The sequence below is a fragment of the Chaetodon auriga genome, chromosome 5, assembly GCF_051107435.1.
Source record: "Chaetodon auriga isolate fChaAug3 chromosome 5, fChaAug3.hap1, whole genome shotgun sequence".
Taxonomy (NCBI): domain Eukaryota; kingdom Metazoa; phylum Chordata; class Actinopteri; order Chaetodontiformes; family Chaetodontidae; genus Chaetodon; species Chaetodon auriga.
The window spans coordinates 6,475,991-6,502,496 of record NC_135078.1 but is presented as its reverse complement, the minus strand read 5'-3'; the positions used below and the strand labels follow the sequence as shown (position 1 = coordinate 6,502,496).

At 41.3% G+C, this 26,506-nt stretch overlaps 1 protein-coding gene across 1 annotated transcript; it reads left to right on the top strand.

The window, feature by feature from the left end:
• Positions 1-1,749: 1,749 nt before the first annotated feature.
• cdca2 (cell division cycle associated 2) lies at positions 1,750-25,309 on the top strand. The gene is made up of 15 exons (XM_076731275.1): positions 1,750-1,856; positions 2,465-2,657; positions 3,007-3,143; positions 4,711-4,876; positions 5,280-5,434; positions 6,470-6,599; positions 18,690-19,021; positions 19,244-19,295; positions 19,350-19,355; positions 19,717-19,785; positions 20,566-20,696; positions 20,889-20,954; positions 21,195-21,266; positions 23,449-23,614; positions 23,836-25,309. Exons 2-15 carry the CDS (start codon positions 2,465-2,467, stop codon positions 24,759-24,761), a joined length of 2,601 nt encoding a protein of 866 aa, XP_076587390.1. The 5' UTR covers positions 1,750-1,856; the 3' UTR covers positions 24,762-25,309.
• Positions 25,310-26,506: the final 1,197 nt, after the last annotated feature.

Below are 26,506 nucleotides of genomic sequence, written 5' to 3'. Positions count from 1 at the left end.
CAAAAATGTTAGAACAATATCCACTTTCATTATTATAGTTTGAACTGACATCAAACTCAATATCAGATCAAAGCAAGACATTGGAACAAGATGAGTTGTTGATGAAGGAGAGCTTGAGCTCATTATAGTTAAAATGCTGTCAGTTATCCTATGATCATTTGAAATGTGTTTCCTGTGAGAAAATGAGGGCCTTAAGCAAAATACACAACCTAAAGAAATTTGAAAAGACCTGTGTAGAAACATCATAAATCACAAATCCTAACAAAACTTTGTAGTTAAGTCTTTTGCTTCCCAACACTCCATGTAGTCTATCATTGTGTTGCCCATTCTATTTTCTCAAAATAAGACTTCCAGTTTCTCAAATTGGAGACATCTCATTTTGGACAGGAACTCGCACACACACACACACTGTGAATGTCGATTCATTTCCTCAGCCTGTGCCGCACAGAAACAACAACAGTTGTCTAGCTTCCATCGACTTGCACAGCCTTGCCTGGTGTCAACAGAAGAAGCCACATGCTTCATGTGGTCGACAGCCCAGGCTGTGGAAAGAGGCTCACAGTTGCATCTGATCTCAGTGTACTCAGCTGCACCACAGACTCTCAAACCTCACAAAAGGAGGAACTCTGTGCAACTGGTGTGTGTGGGTAGGGTTTACTGAGCTTTTCAAGACTAGACCACAGTTCACCCACCTGTTAGGGCTTATTGATTTTCACTCACAAAGATTCATGGAAAACCATTGCAATTTCTTTGTACCACATGAAAATATGGTAATTTATGGTTATTTTTGGTTTATTCTGGTGGTTGTTTGGCTTATAACAAACTGAACTTCTAAGCTTATGTAATTTTATTTAGCATAATTTCACAATAAAAAATGAAAAGCAGATGGGGAAAGCGTGAATGGATATAAATGTTTCCTGCTGTGGCCCAAAAACCTATGTCTCTATTACGTGTGTTAAAAGGAATAAGTACAATACAATGTATCACAATATGTAACCACCAACAAGAAAATGCTGATAGCTACCTGTCTGGCTGACAGACTGGGGGAGTTTTAATGTTGAGCATCAGGTCAGCTATGACTGACAGAGGGATGCAGTCAAGCTCCAGCTAATTGTTTCAAGACAGCCAACAGCAGAAGGGGCCCTACGTTTTAGAGAGAGAGTTCCAGTTCAGATCGATCACTAGAATTTTTTTTTAACCTCAAAATTGTTAATTTTGGGCTACAAATCAGTGTTTCCTCAGAATTAATTTAAATTAACAGTGAATGGCTTTTGTAAATTTCAAGCTGCATTGCTTATAGTCTTATAAGTAATTCATTGATTTTAAGAATATGAATTGGTATAGTTCATGCTAAAACATTTATATTAGAAAATCAATATTTCTCTCTACTTACTTACTCTCTTGCTTTCGGAGATCACGTGGTAGCTTGTCTGGGATTTCTATTGGTCAATTCATATTAAACGAGTTCCGGTTCCTCTCAAGCTCTTCAAAATACGGAAATTAGGTCTTCCGAACGGTACCGTCTCCCAGTTATTATTGACACGTGCATCATTTTTATTCAGACATTTTAAAACAAAACTATATAATACACATCGCGTCTATGAAATTGTATGCGTGTGTGTTGTTGAAGAGCGTTGGTGACTAGTTCGCGGAGGGATCCACACACAGCCACAGCCGGATCTTATTGGCTGGCTCTGGCGTGGAACGTAATTTGAATCGGGCTCTTGTTCTTTTTGTTTTGTATTTTATCGGACATTGAGATATTAGTGATTTTTTTTAATGACACAATAGTCTATATGTGTTTTTATATATATTTTGACAGCAGATACTCCTTTCATTCACCTTAAATTTACAAGGTAAGTGTCAGCCCGTTATGTTCAACACTGCTGTTGCTTGTTACTGTTAACGTTAACGTCAGTTAATGTCTTGTGTGAACAGAGGGTCGTGGCAAACTAGCGGTAAACAACAGTTGTCCTTCGTTTCATTTCTCTGAGATAGTGGTCGATAATAACCTTACGTCCCTGGCAGATGTACTTTGTTGTTGTCGTCGAAGTTAATGCTAACTGTTAGCGAACCGTCACTAGTCATTCAATAAACGCATTTATCGTGAAGCACGTGCATGAGGTTTTGAGTTAATGCTAAGGTTCACATATTTGTTTGTTTTCTTACTTATCGGGGGGTGTTCGACTAACTATATCAGCCTCCTGTTAAAGTCAGGGTTAGCAGCCTTATGCATTTTGGCTTTCAGTTATGTCCATAGTAAGTGTTGATTTCATATTATTGTTTGCTGTCATGACCGTATCTGAACAACATAAGTTACTGTGTAAAGGACATCACGTACAGGTGACCGACCACCCCTCTGTTGTCATCGATCTTTAAGTGTCCCGCAGTAACTTCTGTTGACACATGTCCATGTGGTTCAGCTCCTCTTGAATTCTAAAATGTGTTCACATTTTCTGTGCAGATGGCTACCGTGGAGAGGAGCACTGGTAGCACTGAGGGAGATCAGAAGGAGAAAATGTTGTCCCCCTCAGAAGAGGACTCCCCTCTTGTTTTAAATGACACCTCAGCCCCCCTGAATTTCTCTGAGCTCACACCTTGTCAGTTTGGCATTTCTGTCCAGAGTTTTACCCCAACATCACTGTCAAACAGCAAAGGTGAGAGGACAGCTTCTTAAACTGCATTTGCATTTATGGTCTTCCATAGACAAAAGTGTTTACTTCGTACTGATACAGCTGTGTTCAGCCACCTGTGGTAGAGACCATGAGAAATGCTGTGTATATACTGTAGAGTTTGCTATAATCTGCAATGTTAAGATTTAAACCATCCAGAAACAAATGTGAGCATATTAATCCACATTACTGCCACAAATTGACCAAAGCAGTAACAGATGCACTGTTCAGCACTGCTGATGCATAAAATCAGAGACAAAAACATCAAAGTATTTTCCCGATATGGCACCAGTTGGGTGTTACTGAAGTGATAATCTTCTCCTTGTGGCTCTAGATAAGTCTCGTCTAGCACAAATAAAGGCAAGGCGGAGGTCCAGCATCGGGGTCCGGGGCTCGCCAGAGACAAATTCCCTCATCCGCTTCATGGCACAACAACGGATGAAAACTCCAAAAACCTTCCAAACTCCAGAGGTGAGATGCCTCTTGGGATATAAATGAGCAAATCTTGCACCTCTGTGACATCATGTGAGGCAGTGTTCAGATGACAGTCTGGGTTTTGTGGCCTCTCTGTGATCAATATTGAAACTGACATATATGAACTATATGTGACTGCATACTTTCTCTGTCACTGCCACAACTACATATGAATAGTTGTGTGTATTAGTTAGTGTATGTTCTATGCAGCTTAATATTAGAAGGAGATGACTTAAATCTACGCACATAACTTTTCACAGCCCCAGTGATGTAGACAGTGCATTGAACCTTTAGTAAAGACTTGTAAAAGTAATGTCATGAAATCAAAGAGCAATTGAAGTGTTGCAATAATTTGTACACCCACCGCCAAACAATACAAAGTAAAGGGTGACCAATACATTGACATGCTCTGATATGTAATTATATATGCTGAAATGCAAGGAAGAAAAAAACAGGTTGATCTGAAAATATGTAATTGCACGCTTGTTTTGTCCCTTTTCCAGTTCTGACCTGTTTCTGTCTGTGTCTTGGTGGAGACATCTATTCAGTTAGATTTAATTTTTGTCTCATACAATCATTGTAGTAATAGAAATATTACATTTAATACAATTCTATAATACGGACAATAGTCTGTATTACTCAGTGAAAAGAACGTGAATTGCTGGGCCCTCCCTGGTTTCTCTGTAATCAAAATAATAGTGTGAGGGGATTCACAAGATGAACCAAAATCAACTCCACAAAATAAGCCTTGACAAGATCAGTGTGGAGAAACAGGTCAAACCATGTGCAAGTGTAGTAATCCTTAAATCCTTGTAACTTCTGCCACAATGAATACATTAACATTACAGTACATTACTGCTTTTTCTAACATTATTAAGTAACATCTCATGGAGATGAAAGCATAACATACATCACCACTTTTCAAATCACCTTTACTCCATAATCCAAACTTTATGCTGCCCTTCCTTATTTGAAACATCTTTTAGTTTGACTGAGAATAAATAACCTTAGAGTTTAACTTGATTTCTGATGCTGATTAAAGGTTTGTCAACATCAGCATTAAAAACATTAAGCCAATGGCATGAACCTACTGATAAACCGAAATGGCTTGTATTAAGGCTTCAAATGAAATTGTATTTAGCCACATGTTGGCAAAATGATGTATGCTTGGAACACAGTGAGCATATAATGGACAGAAGAAACAGAAGTAGTCTGTTGCAGAAGAGGTTTATGAAGTTTCTATGGACTTTTGCACCAGGAGAGCCTCCAATTCTCAAGTCTGCAGGTGGTGATTCTGATATAAAGGGATAGCTCCTGGGTCAAACTTTGCTTGAAATAAAGTATTCATTTATTCTTGCGTGAAGCAAGAGACTTACTGTTACTTGCCTGTTAGATGATGCGCGGCTCAGCAACCCATAATATTCCTGGACTGTGTGTGTGGAAGGACTATGTGATAAATGTGCTGCCTCTCAGTAATACCACTTCAGTAATTTCAAAAGTCTATGACCTGTCAAGCTGCATCACTGAGCAGATATGTTTGTTTTTTTTCTGTCTCAACTTTCAGCCTGTCAGAAATAGCCCCTTCCTTCCCCAGGTCACCTCCTCACTGAGGCAGAAGATGGCCTCCTTCCAGACCCTGATGGATGTGGACGAGAGTGAGGTCTGTGATCCAGTGCCAAGGCAGGACAGGAGCACTGGAGGATGCATCAAGACAAGAGATTATCTGTCTGGTGAGGCCGCCTCATTGCCACAGGATTAATAGTTTCATTTCTCAACAAGGATCTATGCCAGTACGATTTCTTTATGATGTCTGCAGGCTCTGTTCAAAAGCAATGGATTAATGCACAGCACAGTATACGCCTGACTCTGACAACATCTTACAGCAGTCATTTCTCCTCAGCTTGGTCAGCTTCTTAAATTGGACAGTTTCTGAGCTGTTTATTGCTGAACTGAGACTTTATCTCCATTCCTTTGATCAGGTGTTGTGGGGTTTTTTTTTACTTGTTCAAGCAGGGTTTTTTATGTTTATTTGATATGTGTTCATTTTATTTCACTCTTTTTTCCTCTAAGTCCCACTGCTCTTGTATGTTAATGTTTATGTAATATGCCTTTTCAATGGGTCCCCCCCTTCAGATGGGAATGGCCTTGATGGAGAGAAGGAGAACCACCCACCACTGATGACACCCGCACCCAGCAAGAGGAGGCGCCTGGGCCCCTGCGAAACCTGCGAGTTGGAGATTAGAGAGACCAACGCTCCGATCCTGCACTTCACTTTAAAAGAACAGAAGGTACACTCACTCTGACCGTGTACTTACTTGACTATTGTGAATAATTCAACTAAAAGGTTTTACTTCTCTGTACTTCCATTGAATCTGCTGATTATTTTTAACTCCTCTATGAATGCTAGATCTCAGTGCGACAAAGGGCTTTTTGACTGCAAGCATCCAAAGAGACAAACAAGCACTCTCAAGCAAACCAAATTTAAGTGCAGGGTATTAAGGTTTACTTATTTATCATTCCATCTTTTTTTGTTTGTTTGTTTGTTTTTTAAACTCAATGCTCCTGCTTGTATCTTGTAAAGTACAATATCAAGTTTTGTGTGTCCTGTGTTATTCTAAAACAGCAGTTTGGTAAGTTTGTATTTTCTGTACACACTGTAGTAGTGCCCTCGCTGTTGTGGTGCTGTGCAACAGAATGAAAACAGTGGGAATTCCTTAATCATATCCACAGGGGGACGAAGAACCAGTGAAGAAGGTTGTGACACAAGGAGTGCTGACATCCAGTGAGACTGTGGCCCAAGCTGTGCTTATATCTCCACCCTTTCATGCTGACTTTGAAGGCCAAGTCTGTTCCCTTACTAAGACCCAACAGGTTCGGTCTTAATCCAGACTGAATGACTGATGACTGAGACTTTTAGTGATGCTACTATGACACACGTGGCCTTACCACTGTGATAATGCCATTCTTCTGCCTCACATTTCATTTTCCACTGGTGAACTACTTCTTTTGTAATGTAGCGACTGTATGAAATACAGCTTTTTGTCACTTGGGTCAGTGCCAACAGCTGTTGCTGTTGCACAACAAGATTTGAACGTTTTCAACGTGTTTTTGTCAGTGGATCAGTTTTAAATGTTGCAAGGAAACGAATGCAAAGAGCTGGTTAGATGAATTACGATCATTTCACATTCTGTGCCCTTCCAGATTATGTGTACAAAAATGTATGCTAATATCAGACAATTGCAGTAACTCAGTGGTCTGCTCTGTGAAGCTCCTTGAACAACAGTCCAGCAGAATTGGAGCTCTCATGTATTCTCTCTCAACAGGACGTTGTCTTTGAATTCCAAAGCCACAGCCAGCCACCACCTGATGATCTTGCTGCTGCTTCACCAGCCTGCCCTGCATCCTCCTTCCACATCCCCTCTCTCCCTTCTCTGCTTGAGATGAAGCCCACAGGTAAACACACAGTACTGTCCATGGCCATGCAAGAGTAACTGCCCTCAGGGTGCAAAATAAACTTTTATGTTCGCTGACCAAATGGCTAGTGAATGTTCAGGTTTTACCAGCCACTTGCATATTTTACCAGCATGGGGTTTGTGATGTTATACATACATATGATCGTGTGTGTGTGTGTGTGTGTGTGTGTGTGTGTGTGTGTGTGTGTGTGTGTGTATTACTCATGTTGTGGGGACAAAAATCTGTTTACACAGTCACATGTGGAGACTCCTTTAAATCGTTACATTTTAGGGTAAAGACTGAGGATATAGGGTTAGGAATAGGGAGATTGTGGTTAGGGTTAGGGTAAGTCTCCAGGAAATGAATGTAAGTCCATGTAATGTCCCCACAAGTGATGAAAACCCCCTGTGTGTGTGTGTGTGTGTGTGTGTGTGTGTGTGTGTGTGTGTGTGTGTGTGTGCGCGCATGTGTGCGTGTTTAAAAAATGATGACCACAAAATGGCCCTAGTAATACAAGGCTTATAGTGAGAGGGCTTGAACTGTGGTTTGTTCATCCTCCTGAAGTGTAAGGGTGAAGCCACTAAACAGCTTTAGGGATGTTATCATTAGGATTTTATCTTAATCTTATCCATACTCTTATCACTTCTTTATCAATACTGCATCTTTCGTTTAGCTGAGAATGAAGCTCAAAGCTGTCTGTCAGAGCTCCCCAAAATGGATCACACTGCCATCTGAAAGGGCTAAGTTATGTTCAGGATCATATTGATATTTGAATGGTTTATGGCTGAAAGGATTTCAAATAGTCTGCTCTCGGTTATGTTCAAAAGTCACGTCCTATGGTAGCGCATGCAGGTTGGCTGGCATTAGTTACAAGTTACTGTGTTTTTATCAGGTTTATAGATTAATGTTGCTTTTCTCCCAGCTTGTTTTAAATAGTTGAATACTGGTAAATTGGTGACCATGTTTTGTTCAGTTGCTTAGGTCGACTAGACTTGCAAGCTTGTTTTGCCTGCAGGGGTTTAAGGCTTGTGATTCAGCTCTGGCTCGGAGCAGTGACTTCAAATGTGTGTTGAGCATTGTTTAGAGTGTTCGACAGTGATAATTATGTTCATCTTTCATCGTGGTAGTTCGCAGTGTAGGTGTGATTAATCTTGTTAAAGACTCCAGTTAATGTTACTAGTAAAGTATGGTTTGTTAAACTGATAAGAGTCAGTGTAGTTAATTGTCCAGGCAAACTCAGCTGTGACTTTGAATCATTCATTTAGGTCTGTAAAGTTCAGTCTACAGTCTGTCAGTTGGCAAAATTGTAGGCAATTATTTGTGTTATTGGTGTTCAGAAAGCAGTGGTTAACATTAATAGGAGGTTTCAGGTTAATCAATGATACATTTTATTTACAAAGCACTTGCCAAGCATAATACACAAAGTGCTTTCCAAATACAATGCAATGACTGAATGACAGTACAATAACAATATTAAAACAAGCAGGAAAAAAAACAGTAAGAGGAGATAGCAGGAAAAAAATAGTGACATTGAGGCATCTAAAGATTATGCCTGTGTACTCGTACTAAATCAGACATCCACGGAGAGGAGCGTATTAGTGTATGGTGCGATATCCATCTGTCAAACCAGCAAGGTCGCCATTGAAAATGTCCTGGAAAAGTCCTAGAAAATGATCTCTAGAAAAGAGTGGGGACCCCCATAACTGGATTTGTAGCTGTCTAAAGAAATGTGGGGAAAATTGGGGAAAACGTATTTCTCAGGGAGCAGCTGCAAAGATCCAGAGGTGGTCTTTATTTATAGGTCCTTTAGGGTCCTGATACTGAGGGAAGACCATGAGGAGAGGGTTCAGTCTATTAAACAAGGACGAATTGGGGTCAGGGAGTGAGAGTTTGCAAATAAAAAGGGCATTTGGATTCGAATTTGAATTACGTAAATTTACATCTTTTGTTCGGAGCCACTCCTAATTATGCTTGTGTTATATGAGGATCTGATTGAAGCGTGATGGCTAGAGGTTCAAGAGCTTGTCCAGCAAGAGCAGATTCAAGCTGCAGCTTTGCTGGCTGGAGCAGTGCAAAGAGATCTGTTCGAAGAAAAGATACACCTCTACTGCACCAAGTCGAAAGCCTTTTACACATCAATCCAAATCACGGCTTCTGGTGTATTTGAGGAAGAGGCACTATATAATATATTGAGGAGACATCTTACATTGAAAAACCCCATCTGATCTAGAGAGATCATAGCAGGACAGACAAATCTCAAATATGCATGGACAATAATTTGGACAGAAGCTGGTTCATGGGTGGTTGAGTTGCCTTTTTAGCAATCCTACAAGCAGTTCTCTCAGAAAGTTTTCTTCGTCTTCCAGACCTCAACTTGACCTCCACCGTTCCTGTTAACTGCTATTTCTTCACTACATTACAAACTGAGGAAGCAACTAACTCAAAATGCTTTGCTACCTTCTTATATCCTTCTCCTGCTTTGTGGGCATCAGTTATTTTAATTTTCAGAGTGCTAGGCAGCTGCTTAGAGGAGCCCATAGCTACATAAAATTTTGAAGAGAATGTTTCATCTTTATGACTAATGACTAACTTTATGCCTTTTGGAGATCAGTCCAGTTCCTACTAACTTAAGTATTCACAGTAACAGAAGTTTGTATCAAACAAAATGGATGCCAGTTTAAAATATCTATTTCTAGTGGGTCAAATGTTCATTAATTTGTGTGGGATCTTTTGTCAGGACAGAGTGGCTCTGAATTTCAGGTGGTTGATGAGTGTCGTAATAAACGGGGGAGCAATTTACTGGCTTCTATCCCTGTGTTTGAAATAGGCACATTAAATTTACACAATAGATCCTCCACTTGAGTTTAGAAGTGAATGTTGAATTCTACTGGGAGGGAAAGGCGCTCCTTATATATGTCTGAGCATGGGGAGGCAGCATAGATATTGTCTACTTGAGTAATTTGCTCACTCAGTATAAGTAGTTTTTCCCAAGTTTTCCCTTACATGCACTATATGAAATTATTTCCCCTGTTACAGTAAATATGCCGTCAGTGTTTTCCACAGCAGTGATGCCAAGATCCCAGGTGCTCCATTAACTGCAATGAAAAAATCAATTTGACTGCATACAGACTTAACAAAGTCCCCATTTGACAATAAACACATATTCAGGTATCAAGGAGGAGGAGCACTGTCATATTCTTAAACACATAACTCCAGTAGTACTGAGGAGTGGTCTGATAACACAATAGCATCAAAAGAGCAGGAGTGCAGTGATTGTATGAGTTAATTGTCAGTCAGTACAGGTGAAGATGTGGCAGGCAAGAGAGAAGAAATAATATTGTCTACCAGATGGATTAAAGAAATGCCAGAGATCTGAAACATTAAATTCATCCATAAACACTGAACAGTCTTTGCTTAGCTTGAGGGTACACTGTTTCTGGTGGAGGAACGCTCCAATTCAGAAACTGAGCCATCAGTTTAATTATTCGAAAGAGTATTCTACAAATGGATAAACGAGCATAGCATATTTTACCTTAAAGGATCTTCAGCTGTTATAGCAAATAACTTTATTTTGCTAAGAGGAATTAGCAAATTTACACTCACTTCTGGAAATAGTCAGAGCTTTTGTATTAACTAACAGGACACCTCCCTTTGAAAGGAAAAACTGATAGCCAGTTCTTCTTGACTTGTGTTCAGTGACCATAATGCTTGATTCAAACTCACATAACTACACACAGAACAAATACTGACCACACATAACAACTACTAACACACAAACACAATAAGTACTACACATACAGATAAATGAATAAAGCAAATGAACAATTAATGAATAAATGATTGAATGACTGAAGTCACAAATGTAGCAACATACCAAAATTGTGAATGAAAACCATCAGACCAGATCATGCGTGGCATCGTAATCAGATGCACTGATTAGTGGAAACACAAAAGAGCAAGTGGATGAAATCTTTAAGACTTAACATTCAGTAAGCTTTCAGGCACTGTGAAGCAGCCGAGAGGGATGAGCAGCCAAAAGAAATGATGTGAAGTAATTAGATATCATAACTATATTGATGGACGAGAAATCCAAGTTTTTTGATTGAATCTAAGTGTTCCTGTTAATCTGTAGTATCAACCCAACATCACAGGAGAAGCATTGTTTCACCTGTTGCCAGGTGGTGTTCATCATGTGAGGCAGGACAGGAAATCATTGTGGGTGGGATGGAAATCATAATAACACAGTTGGCTTGGTCAGTTTTTGTAAGTAGATTTGCAGTTGTATTATGAATCAACGCTATTATTTAAAGCACTGTTTTGAACATAATGTTTTAGTTGTTCTGTCAGTCATTATTGTGCCTCAGCGTAGTTGCAAAAGGTCACATCAACCTTACTCATTTACTGATTAAATGCACCACCTGGTGAGCACGCTAAGTAACACAAATCAAACACACCCAATATGTTACGTGACCAACGGGTGCATGCTTGGTTCAAGGTGGTACAAGCTGTGATCAGTCTTCTGGTTAAGCATGTACACATGAACAACTTAAACACACAATCTAAGCTAATAATTAGAGTGACGACATTATGAATCTGCCGTGCAAAGTATAATTATATGAAGTAACCTTTTATATGTTTGAGGTGAAGAAAAACCAGGCATCAATTTAAAATAGAAAATTAACGATGGAAACAATATGAAAAAAAACGTCTACCAGTGGACACATTTTTGCCATCGCACGTTATGTAATGTCATAGAGCCCAAACTTGTCATATATGAACAAAACTGCCACAGTGCAGCTATTCTAAGTGAGTAATAGGCTGTCATAGTCATACTTTGTTTATACTTGCCGTCACGAAATCCATTGGCATTCACTTGGCACAGTAATCTGCGGAGTAGCTTTTAATGCAGTCCAGATTTGACACCAGAGCAGGCATGCAACAGATGTTTCCCTCCCCCAAATGCAGCCCGATGCTTCACAATAGAGGAGGTGTAGACAAGAAAGCTGAACATTTTCTTGGAATGATATAGCAGAAAAATGTGAGGGATGTTTCACTTGCCCAGCACGGAATATCATAACAGACATGACAACAAAGGGTCGGGGAGTCTCTCCCTTTTTGGATTTGGGGTTGCAGAGTGCAGCCAGTTCTCTCCTGGCACAAAGTCATTCGGATGACGCGCCCCAAATTCTCAGGCAAATTGTTGCGGCCTGCATGTGTCATGTCTGTTTTCCATGCAGAAGCTGACATTATTGGTCCTTAAGCGCGAGTGAATGTGCTTACTAGCTTAAGTGTGTTGAGTAAAGTATCCTCTCAATAAATGTCATGAAATTGTGCCAGTAAAGCAGAAATTAGTCACAACTTCTCAGAGCGGCGAAGCAAGTGTGTCCACCATATTCTGTGCTGTCCCAGAAGACAAATGTCTCTAAAATTTTAAATAGAACTAAATATTGTTTCAAGAGCAGCAAGAGTAAAGATTACAACAGCAAATTTATCACTATACACACACAATCATTTAATAAGACACTAAGAATCATGTATGCAGTCTAAGAGACTATAGTGAAGTAGCCTTACTGTCTGTCTCTTCATACATTGTGTAATAAAGGCAACAGAAGGTAAAAAGGCCTCTTTATTTTACTGCCTTTTCAGGGGAGGATGACTCCACTGGCAAGTCCACAGTTAAGAGCACGAAAAAGAGCGTGCACTTTGGAGTTCCACTCTCTCCGGAGTTCTTCGACAAGAACCAGCCCCCCAGCACCCCGTTACAGAAAGGGGGCACGCCGGCCCGAGCACCTACACCAGGTGGGAGCTTACAGCTGCGCTCGGTGCTGAAGACGCCGCAGAGGAGTGAATCCCAGACACCACAGGCTCAGCCAAACTTCAGCAGCCCCACCGTATTCGGTTCCTCACCTACACTTTCAGTGCCTCGCAACCGCAGAATGCTCTCCTCCGTGGGAGAGGACGAGGACGAAGAAGAGAAGGTAGATAAGATGCAAGCATTGTTTTAAGACTGCTAATGTATCTCTGATGCATGTTGTTTATGCAAGACTGTACATGGCATCAAAGTTCGCTTTGCCACAGGTCTTTTTTCTCTTAGTATTATACTTGTAAATTCTAACTGGATAACATTCTGAAGGGGTGTATGAGTTTGATCAGTTCATATTATTTACCATCAATCTGGTCTTCTTTATTTCTATCCCTAGACTGTTTTCTCTCCAGTGGAGGAGATTGACTGTGCAGTGATGAGTGATGCAGGTTGGTTATTACACTTTATTTGCCCTGAGAGGCATAACTTACTGTCATTGGCAGAATGCAGTCAAACTGTGTTTCTCAGATACTGACAGGTGCACTGCAGTCTCCTGACACATTCAAGTTTGTAAAGCTATAAGACTAACAGATATTAAGTTTCAGTTTGTATTACAAACAGCTCAGCTTTCTCATATACTTGGGCCATATGAGCTAAAATTAATTCATTTATTTACAATGATGGTATTATATCACAGTATGACAAAAATGTTCCTGGAGTAAGCATGTGATTTTATTTAATGCATGAATAGTTACATGGCTAGATTATTGGCAAGAGAGAACACCAATTTGGGAAGTGGAGTAACAGCTGAATCTCATGTACACACGAGTCCATGCAAAAAGATGACTATTGGAGCCAAGTTCCACCAGTAGCGATAGTTTGTAAAACCAACCCACTAGCGCCAATTAATTGGCCAAACTGATTAGTCGGTGGACGTCTTCTGCCCACCCCTAGTTTCTCATTTAATTTTTTCTCAAGTTTTCTTGAGAAACCAAGCCAATTGCAAGAATAGAAGTGTAGCCGTTAAATATCACGAAGGTCAAAATGCTAAACATGTTAAACATCTGTTTACAAGTATCAAAGAGAGTTCAGGACTCGTTCGTAGTCCATTGAAATGTTGTGTCTGTTGGTTGCGATTTACCTTACTAACCTACAGAATCAGTGTTAATGAAACAGCTGTCATTTCAGCTGTGGCTCTAACCTTAACCCTTCCTTCAGGGACTAAACCCAGAGCAACCTCCCAGATGGATGCCCTGGGTGAGCTGACGTCATTGCCAGAGCAGGAGAAGGAATGTGAAGCAGATGTTGAAGCTCCAGCTCCAGCCCAATCTAGAAACCAAAGGAGAAAGGTCTGCCACCATTATAGCTTTATCCATTTTATTTATCTATTTATTTTCATCTACATTCTTAGATAGTGATTGTGGGTGCACAAGCTATATTTTAGCAACATTTGACTGTTGATAAAGCCAGAGTAGTTATTACAATCCACTATAGCAAAGGTCCTCAACTACATTTGTCCAAGGGCCAGAATTTTTCCAAGCAGCCACTATGTGGACCAGACTTTACCAAAAGAAACGGGAGAAAAAGATTAGGCCTAATTAGCCTGTTATTGTTTCATATTTTCACTGTCTTACAAGTGAATGTGTTTTTTTATCAGCCTACATCAGTGTGAACAGAATGTCCATAATGATCATCGCTAAGGAAGCAGTCAGTCTCAATACAAAACCCACAATTAATTTACCAATGAAAGAGTCCTCATCTCAACCAAAACACTCTTCAGGATTCCAGGAAGGGAAAAAAAAAAAACACACGGTTTGAGACTCAATGCAACAGTTGGCCAACAAAAGTAAACCTAAGTGTTGTCTCTTGCGTCTAATAGACAAGCTCAATGATTCCCTTCAGCGAATGTCGTTCGTATCACAGTCAGTGCATGAGAGTTGGCAGCCCTGATTTTTTTTTTCCTCCTCACGTTTTCTGAATTCATTAATACCATGCTGGCCAGATGGGGCCTGCAGGCCACCAGCTGACGATCACTGCTTTACAGGTTCCCATACTGTGAAATTTCCCATTTCATACACCTACAATTTCTAAATCTCAGAACACAAATCTACTAGTGAGGCTCCAGCTCGCTCCAGCAGTCAAAAGAGAACAGTCTGGTATAGAGTGTGTGATAGAGAGACGATCTATGTAACATATCCCCATGCCAACTCTCTGTTCCCCCAGCAGCCAGAGGAGAGCAAACCTGTGAAAACGTTGACACGCTCTGCTGCCAAGATGGCCTCTGGGAAGATGAAGGTGAGTTGGCTGAGTCTGCTCGTTTGATTTCTCTTAACACCTCTTCACTGAGGGATCTGCAGATATGTCTTTCTGGGAGGCAGTCATGGAGCCGAGAGCTGACAATCGAACTGTGACTTACTTTGGCTGAGTACATGCTGTGTGTATGTTTACATGCCCCAGATATACCACCACAGATTTATCATCCTCAACACAGGATTATAAACAATGGGGATTCCATCATGAAATCTGAATTGAATCCATAGCGTTGTGCTTGAGTTGAGAACCTAGACTGCTTTTTTTTTTTTTAGAAAACACTAAATAATTGCCTGACACATACAAATATTGTGATTTCAACAAACATTATCTGTGACAGCAGTTAATAGTGAATCTTTTGGGAACTAACTTCAGCAGTGGTCTTGGTGTGCGAGTACTACAGTGTGCATGTTCTTCATAATGAAGGAACATGTCACTCAGTCCAACAGTGAGTACCTTTACATGCACACTAATATTCGACTGTTATTCCAAATATGGCAATATTACGTATTTGATATGGTTCATAAAAAGGGCATATTCCAGTTGTATTTCCAAAATAGGCCTTATTCCAAATGGAGCTTTTCTTGATTAAGATGTGAGATGTGCAGGTATTATTCAGGTTTCAGGAGCATTCTTTGGACATGCATACAAAGCATTCAGAATCTCAGTCGGGGTTTTACTGTAGTTTGCAACGCACAGCGTCTTTACAGCCTGTTTACAGTCAGTCCTGTACGCTGCCTAGCGAGGCAGGGCTGGAGATGAAAAGACAAAAGAAAAGCCCACATTGCTGTTCGGGACAAGGTTCAACTTTAAACATTATGATAGACCTGGATATCAAAGGGATATGAACGGAAAAAAGATGGAGGCTGCGTTCATTATTCGAAGTATGCATGGCTGCATGTAAATAGGAAATATTCATTTCTATTAGCCATGTAAACACTTTAGTAGGAGTTTTGTCTTTCTCTGAATGAAGGCAAAAAACAGAATATTTTGTGCATGTTAACAGCCAGTGTGGCTCACTGATGGGTTTGAATACTTTTTCGACAATAATGAAGCTCTATGGCATAGAGGGAGAAGATTCACTCACTGGCCACTTCATTAGGTACATCTGTAGAGCGTAATGCAATTCGATTCAACTCAACCAAAGATAATATTGTTCAATAAGACTGAACAAGAGTGAATATTACTTATCTGATTAGCATACATGTTTGAATCTGAAAGGATACAGATTGTGAAATAACCTCAATCAATTAATCTAATTAGCTTTCCTCAAACAACTTGTTTTATGCATAGTGGGATGTATTTTGTCAGCTACAATCGACCTGCTGTACTGTTGCACTGGATAAAATTCCATCCAGACCAATGTGTGTATATAGCCCACAAGACCATTTGATCTGGCCCCCAAGGCAGTTCTTAAATACAAAAAAGAAATTACATTTTCATAAAGAAAATAACATAACAATCGATACCGTAACATGGTAGACTAACACATTGTTCCGAGTGGTCCCTAAACATACCACAAATGTAACAACTGATATCACGTCAATGTATCATGATGACTGTCGACAAAACAAGAGTGTCGCACTTTCCAGGAGTAATGGACACGCAGTTATTTTTTATTGAAATAAAAGGCAAGCCCAGTGTGTCTAAGTTAGTTTGTGGAGACACACGTGCATTGATGCAAAGGGCAAATCTCAAGCATCATTACAGCTCGAAACACACGCTGACCTCATTCAAGAGGACAAGTTGTTCCAAAGTGTCAGTTTGTCTGGAATAATTCACAGAGATGAAGGAAAACCTGATGTGGAAACTCAGTGACAGCAAGTGTCTGTGTGATTTGGCCTTCATGGTGGACATTAACAAGAACCTCTGAGAGCTGAACCTCAAGCTCCAGCAGCTTCTCAGCTCTCTGCTTTCAAATGTGAAATCATTTGAAGTGAAATTAAAGCAACTGTGAAGAGGAAACACTTTTTCTTTCTTTTCACTTTCCTGCTCTGGCAAGAACAAAAGCTGCTGTGACATCTGAATATGCTGCTGAGTGTGAAAACTCCTTCAGGTGTTTGGTGAGAGGTTTCAAGTAAAAAAAAGGAACTGAACATATTTGCTATTTAATTTGGAGCCAGCTGATGTACCTGACAAACTCCAAAATGAAACCATTGAACTGCAAAGCAACAATCTGCTACTAAGAGCAGCTTGGTTCAAAACTGACTCAGTTCTGCACAGTTATTGAAGTTGTAGTTTGTAGTGGTGTTTAATTGGCCTGCATTATATTGTGAGGCATTTATAATATTTTGGCCACCCCATTTACATCTACATGACAGGGCCAGAATATTACCTTTCAATCTAATGCACTGCAGTATAGCACTACCACCCACCAACAACCTCAATCATAAACATTAAAGTAGAATTATTACCTTTGTGTCCATGTCAAAAAATCTGAAATGTTCTAACCTTTGTAAAAGTAGAATTCATGGCGGAGCTGTTATTGGTATGGTGCACATAATGGAGTGGCAAGTGGGTGTATATTAGGCTGTGGATACACACACAATACTTGTCAGTAGGATACATTTAGTTTTGGTTTTGGTGGTTTTGATGGTATTTGTTGCCAATAAAAAAACATACAAAATATCACCAGCGCTATTCTTTATTTCCATTAAGACAAGATGAGTTACTACATGGTGTAATCCAGATGAGTACAGTTAATGAGTCAATAGAGCACTAATGATACACACTGGTGTGGGAGTTTATCCAGTGCATCGATACAGCAGGTAGTTTGTAGCTGACAACATGTCCTCTATGCATCAAACAAATAGTTTGAATTGATCTGATTAGATTCATTGATCAATGTCATTTCGCACTCTGTGTCCTTTCAGATTCAATGGACAGACATGTATGCCACTATCAGATAAATTGCAAAAACATTCACTCTTACTCAACGGCCTGCTCTGTGAAGCTCCTTGAACGACAGGCCAACAGAATTGGAGCTCTCATGTATTCTCTCTCAACAGGACGGCATCTTTGAACTCCAAAGCCACAGCCAGCCTGATGATCCTGCAGCCGCTTCAGCAGCCCAGCCTGCATCCTCCTTCCACATCCCCTCTCTCCCTTCTCTGCTGGAGATCAAGCCCACAGGTAAACACACAGTGCTCTCTGTGGCCATGCAAGAGTAACTGGCCTTTTATCTTGTTTAACCCTGCCTTTGAGGCTTGGTATATAGAGCTAAGCCTGATGCAGTATATCCAGGTTGCAATCTAGTAGAGTGTGAAAGTGGTATTTTCAGGCAGGAAATTCATGTTGATTAACATCATTTGAGTTTTTTCTATGTTGTAGAACAGTGTTTGTGTCTTAGCTATAAGGGGAGAGTTAGTGGTCCTCATGAAATACCGATGTTCATATTAAATCTAACAGAATAATACTGGAAATAATGTACAGTATGTGTGGTTCAGCACCAATCACTCAGATTAGCAAATTCAGTTGTCCCAGTAATGATACTACAGACATGACCTTAACCCAGTCAAAAAGGTTTTTAGTTGTGTGAAAATCCAGCAATGTGCCAAATTTATTTAATAATATCTTCCTCAAGATGTGCAAGTAGATCATCCTTAAATTTCACAGATACAGTTAAATTGTGCTCAGTCTGCTATCGAGTTGAACTGGAAAATTCTGGTATGTCATGCAAAATATCCTCTGATAGAAACAGAAAACAGTGATTAATCTGTTTTCTGTTTCTTTTGCTATTTTGTTGTCTAATTGACATAAAAATATCTGAGAACCTTAAATCTATGTTGGCTTACTGAACTATAAATACAATGGTTAATCGGCCTGTTTTTGTTTTACCACATATTAATAAGACACTAAGAATCATGTATGCAGTCTAAGAGACTATAGTGAAGTAGCCTTACTGTCTGTCTCTTCATACATTGTGTAATAAAGGCAACAGAAGGTAAAATGGCCTCTTTATTTTACTGCCTTTCCAGGGGAGGATGACTCCACTGGCAATTCCACGGTTAAGAGCAAGAAAAAGAGCGTGCGCTTTGGAGTTCCACTCTCTCCGGAGTTCTTCGACAAGAACCAGCCCCCCAGCACCCCGTTACAGAAAGGGGGCACGCCGGCCCGAGCACCTACACCAGGTGGGAGCTTACAGCTGCGCTCGGTGCTGAAGACGCCGCAGAGGAGTGAATCCCAGACACCACAGGCTCAGCCAAACTTCAGCAGCCCCACCGCATTCGGTTCCTCACCTACACTTTCAGTGCCTCGCAACCGCAGAATGCTCTCCTCCGTGGGAGAGGACAAGGACGAAGAAGAGAAGGTAGATAAGATGCAAGCATTGTTTTAAGACCGCTAATGTTTCTCTGATGCGTGGTGTTTATGCAAGACTGTACATGGCATCAAAGTTCGCTTTGCCACAGGTCTTTTTTCTCTTAGTATTATACTTGTAAATTCTAACTGGATAACATTCTGAAGGGATGTATGAGTTTGATCAGTTCATATTATTTACCATCAATCTGGTCTTCTTTATTTCTATCCCTAGACTGTTTTCTCTCCAGTGGAGGAGATTGACTGTGCAGTGATGAATGATGCAGGTTGGTTATTACACTTTATTTACCCTGAGAGGCATAACGTACTGTCATTGGCAGAATGCAGTCAAACTGTGCTTGTATAATAATTTTACTTATACAGCACTTTGCAGGAACACGTTACAAAGGAAATGACTATATTAATAGTAAATAAAATTAAATCGATGAAGTAATAATGACAAGTGAAGTATGAATTACAAAAACACAGGAAAAACAAATAAAAACAGGAGACGAACACATTCAAGACAAAGCAGCTCTGAAAAGGGTTTTTAAGAGAGAGCTGCATGCTCTCCTCTGGCAGGTCGTACCAGAGTTGTGGGGCCCGGATCAAATTTTACAAGATATTACGAAGTTGTAGAAAGCACGGTTGAATGACTGACTTCAACACCCAGATGTTGACAGCTCTTTCCATTTGTTGCATTTTTAGAATGGGACATCAAGCCATTGAATTTAAACACTGCTTTCCATGAGGAGTCTCAGTCTCCGCTTCTGACAGGTGAGCTGCTGTTGTACTTCTCCATTTTTTCCTTTCATTGTCACTTTATGTCTTTGCTGCCAAAAGTGAGTGAAAAGTTGGCAAATAAAATAAATGAGGTCATCTTCCTTTGGCAGGTTGCTGAAATCCGCCTACTTCACCTCAAACACTCGTCACGACAACACATAGGTTGACTGATCACATTTTGTTTTGCATCGACTCTGCACGTTGGCAGCATGCCATGTATGACCGTCAGTCACAATTCTTTGATTGACCCTCATTGCCCCCCCATTGCTGCAGTTATGCTTCATTCATATAGCAAGCTACTGAGCTTGGTAATCCAGGACCACAGTGGAGAATTTGTGAGAATCTGAAAGTGTGTGGCTGCACACTGCTGTAGATCAACCTAAAAAAGAAAAATGAGGGGAATGATGGAAGTGCAGCTGTGGCTTCTGTTTTTAATGACATCGTATCTTATGTAGTTTTATGGCTGGTTGAAACGTTTTTTGGCTGGTGGACAGAAATGACAGTAAAAACTTTCTTTGATCATGAAACATAATGTTATTCTACAGCGTGGTGTGTCAGTGGAGTGTATGAACTACACTGCAGACTGGAGACTTTGTTAACAGTGACACACAGAAGCGTCTGTATCCTCACTGAGCTGCATTATGACACAATAACTATGTATCTATTAGTCCCATGTAGTTGACTGTGGAGGTGCTGTGGCTGCTTTGACATACAGTATGTTGGAGTTCACGTTTTCTGTCTGACCTTGAGCTCTAACCCTAATCCTTCCCTCAGAGTCTGAGACTAAACCCAGCACGACCTTCCAGCTGGATGCCCTGGATGAGCTGACATCAGTGGCAGAGCAGGAGAAGCAATGTGAAGCGGATGTTGAAGCTCCAGCCTCATCTAGAAATCAAAGGAGAAAGGTCTGCCTCCATCATAGCTTTGTTCATTTTGTCTTTATTTTTTTTAACCCCATTCTTAAATATTCATTATGGGTTCATTATTTTAAGAATACTTGACTTTCTGTTGATATCACTGGAGTAATTTCCTCTGTAGATTCCATACTGTGAAGTTTCCCATTTCATACACTCACAGCTTCTTACCCTCTTACACAGCAGCCAGGACCGGAGCGTGAATCTACCAGCGAGGCTCCAGCTCGCTCCAGCAGTCGAAAGAGAAAGGTCTGCTATTAACACGGACTGCTTTCAGCTTGATCCCACTTGTAGAAATCTCCATTTACCAGACAAGATTGTCTCTCTAATAATTTAGGGGTCATAACACGCTCCCATCTAATCTACTGTTTAATTCCACTGAATCTGAACTTAATCACGTCCGAGAATATCCACTTAATGTGTGTGAGAGAGTGTGGCAGAGAGACGATCTATGTAACATATCCCCACGCCAACTCTGTGTTCCCCCAGCAGCCAGAGGAGAGCGAACCTGTGAAGAGGTCGACACGCTCTGCTGCCAAGACAGCCTCTGGGAAGATGAAGGTGAGTTGGCTGAGTCTGCTCGTTTGATTTCTCTTTACAGCTCTTCACTGAGGGATCTGCAGACATGACTTTCTAGGAGGCAGTCATGGAGCCGAGAGCTGACAATCGAACTGTGACTTACTTTGGCTGAGCCGGGGACAAGAACTCTGTGTATATACAGTATGTTTATGTGCCCCAGATATACCACTTTAAGATCATCATCCTTAACACAGGGTGATGAATAATGAGCATTTCATTCTGAAATCTGACATTAATTCCTAATATTGTGAGTAGTAGGAATGTTCTTCACAAATAAGTTCCCTGATGTTCAAACAGAGGATTAAACTTGGTCAACTCCCATTCACAGAGGATTTCATAGGATCCCTTTAATTGAATTTTGATACTGTACATTTAGGATACATTCAGGGTGTTTGTCATGACTGAGGTTGAAGCTAAATACCTCAAAACCACCGGGAATGCAGATCGAGCCTTAGAATTCTTAAGGTGGTGGAGTTGTGTTCCAGGGAAAGGCTGGTGATATTACGCATAAAGATTTTTTAATATTGTCAACAAATCCCATGAAAAGACCAAGACAACAATGTGCTAGTCTCTGTGCTATTTTCTGACTACCCTACCCTGTCTGTGGCTCTCAGCCCCAAGCCATGCCTGCCTCCTTCAAAAACAAGTTACAAATATAAACTTGTATTTTTAGAAAACATTAAGTAATTTCCCAAAACACCCAAGTATTTTAGTTTCAACAAACATGAACAGTAGCAGCAGTAATGTTGACTCTGATGGGGCCGTCTTCAGCAGCAGATTGGTGTGCGAGTATTTACAGCAGCAGGACAGTTTATGTGGGATCAACACAAGCTAAACTACAGCGCCCACGTTCTTCATAATGTGTCGCACAGTCCAACAGTGTGGCTCGCCGATGTGTTTGAATGCTTTTTAAGCAACAATGAAGCTGCATGGCACAGACGATAAGAAGAATACAGAGTATCATCAGCCTTATCCTTTAAATCCATTCGGACAAGATGAATTAATAAATGGGATAATCCAGACGAGTACAGTTAATGAGTCGCAAGAGCTCGGCTTCTCGCTAACTCCACACATTGGTCCGGATGGAAGCTTATCCAGCGCAACAGTGCAGCAGGTAGTTTGCGGCTGACGATGCATCATCACACACATTGTTTGAAGACGGTGTGGATAGCTGGAGCTCTCCATCCTGTTGCCCGCCTTACAGCAGTCTGCTTACTGAGCCTGTTTGACTGATGTCAGACAGACTGTCATCTCATTATACTCTGTTTCCACCTTCAGTCCGACATTGCATCCAACCTAAAATCCTTTAAAGTTGACGCAGGTGCGTAGCCATGCCAACATGCTTTTTTTTTTTTTTTTTGCTGAGGTTTTATCAGTGAAGCAAAAACAAACTGATGCAAAGTAAAAATGAACTATGATGTCGGGTGAAGGACGGCTTCGACAGCCGTGTCTCTCATCTATAGTGGTCGCCATTGTTGCTGTTACTTCTCGTTTGCTCTGGTGCACTTGACAATGCTTGACAACTGGACAACAGTGTTACACCCGCCCATGGCGCTCATTGGATCAACTACTTTTTCAGAAACTGCTGTTTCATGTCGTGAAGCCAGAGGAAACGTCAGCTCTGTGATAAGATAAGATCACACTTTATTAATCCTCCATAGGAGAAATTACGGTGTTACAGGCAGCAGCAAAAGTAGCAGGAATATCAAAAGACCTGGAAGGGAATAGAAAATACAAAAACAACTGTGTATCCATACATTCTATACAAAAAAGGTGGTATGAAAAAATAACATTGCTAATGGGAAAAAGATTGAAAATTATACCTGGTTTAAGTCCAGTGGTTTTTTCACTATTGCACAGTAAATAAAAAATATGTACATGCATCGGCTTGGTACGAAAAGATAAAAAATACATAATATTGAAGAAAAATGTAATATTACACAGATATTGCAGGGATGTAATAGCAAGATGTTGAAACATAAAAGCTGACCAGACAGAAAGCAGTGCTGATAGTATGTGGCTCCTCTCGTCTGTAGTTACAAATCAATTCATCAGTCAGTGGAGTGTTTGGATGCACAAGAAACTCTGCATCACATCATAAGTGGATACTGAACAAGTTTCACATGCACAAACCTTTCTAATGCTACACATTGTCTCTCCACAGATGACCTCCACAGCAGGACGTCGGTGGAACAGGGATGTGGATCGCTCCCTGTACGGCTCCCGGGCTTACGCCTCCAAGAACCCCACCCTGAGCCCCATCACTGAGAGGCTGTCCTTCATCACACAGGCTCCAGCAGCACAGCACACTCCCTCTGTGAGCTGCACAGGTAAAACATGCAGGAAATATCAAACTTTATCTGGTAGTAATGCTAAATTATTGATTTTGCTTCCTTGGAATTATACTTTGTAGTCCCTGAATTTTTTTTCTCTCTGCACATTTTTCCATAATGTACTACCTCTCAAAATCTGTGGTTGTCAAGTCACTAAATTTATGTTTGATTCTCGAAGATTTTCCCTAAGATTGTTTTGTTCTCGATTCTCCCAACAGCCCCAAATCATGAGACCCATTTGGACCCTGAAGTGACTAACAACAGTCAACAGATGGGTGACCTGATTCTGACAAATGCCGTGGAAAGTCCTTCAGAAGATTCAATCACATCCTCTGACTCCAGCAAAGAAAGCACAAGGAGCAGGAGGGCAGGGCCAAGGGCTGGTGGAAGAGGACTGAGGAAGAGGAAGGTCAGTGTTGCTGATGATATGCTGCTCCATGAGGAGACTCTGGGCCAGACTGGAGGAAAGACGGAGGAGCACTGTGAAGATCAAACCACTACTAACCTTGAAGCAACAAGGGAAACCTCACTGACCCACACTGTACCTGAACAGGGATCAGCTGACACTGAACTTCATGGCCAGACTTCTACTGATACTCACTGCACAGACTCAGATGGAAAATTAGAATGTCATGGCAGTCTGGATGCACCCACCTCAGACACTTTGAGTCTGCTATTAGAGTCCCCACAGAGAAAAACCAAGCAGGGCAGGAGGGGCTGCGCAAACAGCTCAGTCCTACAGGAGCAGGGGAAGCAGGCAGAGGAGCACCAAACGAGCCATGAAGTGGAGGAGAGGGAGCAGGGAGACCAAGCACCTAACCAGCAGGAAAGCATCAGGTCAGGCTCTGATAGCCAGGAAGAGGGCGGAGCAGCCAATTTGGAGTTCGCCCCCTGGCAGACTGACTTTAATTTTGAGGATGTGTTCAAACCAGTCGCCACTAGAGGGAAGCGCTCAGTGCGCCGTAGCCTGAGGAACCAGAGCAACGCAGAGCACAGCAGCGACAGCGCGGGTCTCGCCTGGCTGTCTCAGACCCCCCCTGACTCCAGTAAAGAGGCCCGCAGGAGGACCAGGGGCCGACGGCTCAGTGCTGCTCCACCTGCCCAACCGTCACTCCCTGAAGAGACACAAGACCACGCTTCATGATACTTTTGAATGACCACATGGGAGACTGTTGGTTTTAGTTGTACCTCTTTAATGTCAGTTCATTCGAATGAGTGTTCATTAAACCTTCATACACACTTTAATTTTCTTAAGATGAAATGGAATGATTTTCCACAGATGGCTGATTGTCTTGTATTAGCTAACACACTGATGCTTTTGTTCCCTGTGAATTATTAGAGCTGACCGGTAATTTGTAGCCAGTTTCCCTCTGCTAACCAAGCCAGTCAATACGCTGAGAGTCCAATCATCTCTGCTGACCACCTCCTAATCAATATCCAACCACTCAGCTGGTAATCGCAGTGCATCTTCAGCCTCACTCTCCAGACTCACTGGATCGAGCATCTCCAAGTCAATATCTGCTCTCTGTGGATGGATGTTTAGTTTGGTTTTTCAGTGATCCAAAGTGTCAACATGCAGGGAAATGTCCAGGAGAGGTCCCTGTCTCATCGATCCAGCATACTGTCAGTAATAAAGAGTAATGGCCAGCTTGATTGGAATTGTCTTATACATTGCATCACATTTAAAATAAACTGGTGGGCTCTGAGTTTCCTGAAATCTTAAAATGTGCCTTGATCAACTCTGGTTCTGAGTGAATGCTTTGGTTGCATGTAAAGATGCCTCATTAGATCAAATTGTGTTCATTTAACCAGATGATTCAGACTCGCTAGAAAGGAATTCATCCAGATAATAAAACAGCCACTATCTCCACAAATGTGATGTTCCAGCTGTGTGGTCAGTTGAGTTCAAGTACAGCAGCTTTCCTTTCGTATAAACCACAACCTTTTGCCATAACTGCATGCATCACCACAGAAATTACCATTCCCATCTACATTTTGAACACAGCCAAATGGCTGGAAGTAAATTGACCTCTAACCTCAGATTCCACCAGTCACAGATTCAAATCGGCTCCTCTTTGCCGGCTTCATCCATCTGTCAGAGAGGAACGGAGGGAGCAGTAACAAATTGAGTTTCAAATTCAGTTCACATAGGAAAATTGGCTCCCAGAATGATGCATGGCTGTAATCTATCCATCACTGGGTAATTGACTCCCTCCTTTTACATCAAGTCAGAGTCACTTGGCTGAAGGACACCAGAGGTTTCTGGCTCCGTGTGCCAAGGTCTCCTCTGTATTCCCACTGGAAGACAAATGGACAGAATCGTGAAGCCGCTAGTATCGTTCTGGGTTGACGCAGCAGGACTGCTGTGCCATCTGGTGGTGGACCTGAGGAGCTGCAGCGTATTCAACCATCAACTTGATCAATATGAGGGGATGAGAGAAGTCACAGGAGCGGATGTTATCTGCAGGAGAGGAAATAATGCAGTGGATGAACAGTCATTTCTGTCAAATGGGTTTTTGTCACGGAATCACTTCCGGTGTGTGTGTGTGTTTGCTTTTTTTTTCTGTCCTCCACTGCATCGTGTGCCTGTGATATGACTGCATGTCTTTCCTCTGTCTGACTGGAAAACTTGTGACTGGCAGCGTCTTTGTGAACAAGCTCTTTTCTTGTGTTAGTGTACAGCCCAACTGCTGCACCTCTATATAAGTGGGTGTGGGGTGTGTTTTGTGTCTGGGAGAGAGAAAGAGTGTGTGTGTGTGTGTGTGTGTGTGTGAGTGTGTGAGTGAGTGAGTGAGTGAGAGAGGGGTGTGAAGCCGAAGCCCCTGTCCCTGGCAGACGGGCATAGTGAAGACGGCTTAACACAAGAACAATGGGGTCCTTTGACCAAAA